The following is a 2,500-nucleotide window of genomic DNA, read 5'->3' as shown; positions in this document are numbered from 1 at the left end:
CACACACACACACACACACACACACACACACACACACACACACACACACACACACACACACACACCTGTATATATCAACAGTACCCTATCACTGTCTCAAAGTGTGAAACATATGAAGTAGAGATAGCCCTGCTCTGTGTAATGATGATGCTTTGATCTTTTGTACAGTAAATCCCCTACCTTTCATAACCACTAAATTCAACATATAAAGGTTATACTTCATCCAGACACATGCAATTTGCCCATGCTGCAAATGTCCTTTGTATAAACAGAACCGTTTTCTCTCCTATGCAGCTCCCCACAAGCCCAGTTTTCATGAAAGCCCGAGTAAACATGCACTTTGCAAGCCTCTGCTGCAGCTGCTGCAGTGATAAACAGGTTCTTTCTCATTACCTGCTAAACAACCTTCTACCAGCAATACATTTCATTCAGACCTACTTGGTACCTGCTTACAGATGTTTTGGCACAGTTTCTCCCATTTCCGTGTCTCCTCACTTTGTTTTTGGTAAATGATGCAGCTTATTCTGTTCTTCTGCTAAATCCACTTAGTCATAAACAAAAAGTGACAGCATTTTTCTCAAGGCTGTAAAATATTTCACCATCAGCACTTCTAAATAACTCACTTAGTAGGCAAACACTTCTCCTGTATTTGCTTTTTTTCAGATTCTGTTTATAAATAAAGTGAAGACTACAGCTCCAGAGGTTGCATGTGTTGTCTTGTAAACCCTGCCTCACTTTCCTTCCTAACGTCAGATAAGAATTAAAGTACATTTTTAATACCTGAAATATGAAACTCATGCCTTATGCCGGTTTTAGAGCTCTTGCATTCACAACATTGTTCCTCTAAGGATGTCTGACAAAGTCTAATAAAACTGCCTCTGTCTGAAATTTAGTAGTCAGTGTTTTGCTTTTTTCATATAGTGACTGAAGTGATTTGGTCTCCCTCCTGATATGCATACATGTGTGTATACACCTAAATGTGTGTATAATTGTTAGACATCATGGCAAATTCCTATAGTGACCTACTAAAACAACACATCTGAGCTGGGCATTGATTAAAGAAGTGAGCACATTGTTACAGCACAGGGAAAGGTCATGGCAGATATTGCCAGATAACAATATGGAAAACTAAATGTAACTTACTCTGAAATAACAGCAGGAGATGAGTGAGAGAGGTACCAGATAACCAACGGTGAGGATGAAGGCTGTATAAGTTTGCTTTTTTTCCCTGATCTCCCATAATTCCCAGCAGAAAGAGCTGTTTATAGCTTCATGGTAACCTGTGACAAGGGTCTGATGCTGGGCTACAGGGGCTGCAATACAGAGAGAGAGGATCCAAGCAATGCACATGCCCAGAGAGGCATTCCTTCGATTCCGGATGCATGGAGAGCGCTGGGGGTGGACCACAGCTATGTACCTGTCCATGGACATGGCTACCAAGGTAAAAATACTGACCAGCATGGTGACTGTGACGAAATAGTGAACAAACTTACAAAGCAGGGCCCCGAAGATCCATTCTGGCAGGGAGTAAATGGTTGCTTGGAAAGGAACACAGAAGAGAAGGAAGGCGAGGTCAGCCACGCTTAGGTTTAGGATAAGCATATTAGTAGTGCTAGACTTTCCTGTTTTGTTCCTCACCAAAACAGTAATGACTAAAGAGTTTCCAGTTACACCCAAAAGAAATACCAGTGAAAAAATGACAGGTACAATTACCACCTGTGGACCTGCATCCACACCCGCAGTACCATTTCCTGTAGCAGCATTAGAAACATTCAGGCTACTGACATTATCAGACTGGCTGATATTGAAGAAGTCATTATTACTCATGCTTTGCATTTCTCCAGCTGGTCTCTTACAGGCTCCTAAGAAAAATGAAGATCGCTGTGTGTTGCTGCCTGCATAGCCATGCTTGCTTCTGTCACTCGTTCAGTTGGTGGTGCTGTTTCCTTGAATTTGAAAGCTAGTAAAACTCTGCTCTGGCTCTTTCTTCTTTTCTCCTTTTCCTGCACAGCAAAAGAATTTAAACACTCCTGCTGATGGACCATTGGCCACAGAAATAAACACGTGGAAATTCTGAGTTATATCCAAGGTGGGTTTTCTCCTGTTTATTGCAGAAGATTCAGTTAGCCAAAAGCATCACAAAAATAAACTCAGTGATTCTGTTCTACAGTAAAACTATATGGTATAAACACAAACACAAAGCAGGCTTGTAGCAAGCTTGGAGCTTGCCTTCCAAGCTGATGTTAATAACTTTCAGGAGAATATAGTTACTAACTATCATAAAGACTCAAAGTTTAGGCATATAGGCAGGGATGAAATAAACAGAAACATCTAATTTAATGCAAATTATTCAGTAATGTAGAATTGTCTTCAATAATTAAAATGAATATTTTCAAGTGTTATTTTCAGAATAATAGTGTGCACTGACAGCTGTACAATTATTATAGATATACGTAAAGTAATCTAATGCAATTTTGTAGGCATTCCGCTAAAATGTCTT

The 2,500-nt window shown here is 40.0% G+C and overlaps 1 protein-coding gene across 1 annotated transcript in view; it reads right to left on the bottom strand.

The window, feature by feature from the left end:
* Positions 1–1,976, bottom strand: part of LOC122791025 (galanin receptor type 1-like) — an 823,755-nt gene extending 821,779 nt beyond the window's left edge. Inside the window, exon 1 of the mRNA XM_044058789.1 lies at positions 1,144–1,976. Coding sequence (XP_043914724.1) covers positions 1,144–1,836 — 693 coding nt within the window. The 5' untranslated portion in view covers positions 1,837–1,976. The remainder of the gene's footprint in view (positions 1–1,143) is intronic.
* Between the last annotated feature and the right edge of the window lie 524 nt (positions 1,977–2,500).

Source organism: Protopterus annectens, chromosome 16.part0 (assembly GCF_019279795.1).
Source record: "Protopterus annectens isolate FY-2018-M chromosome 16.part0, PAN1.0, whole genome shotgun sequence".
Lineage (NCBI taxonomy): Eukaryota > Metazoa > Chordata > Ceratodontiformes > Protopteridae > Protopterus > Protopterus annectens.
Note: the sequence above shows the minus strand (reverse complement) of the source record. Positions and strands in the feature narration are given on the sequence as shown.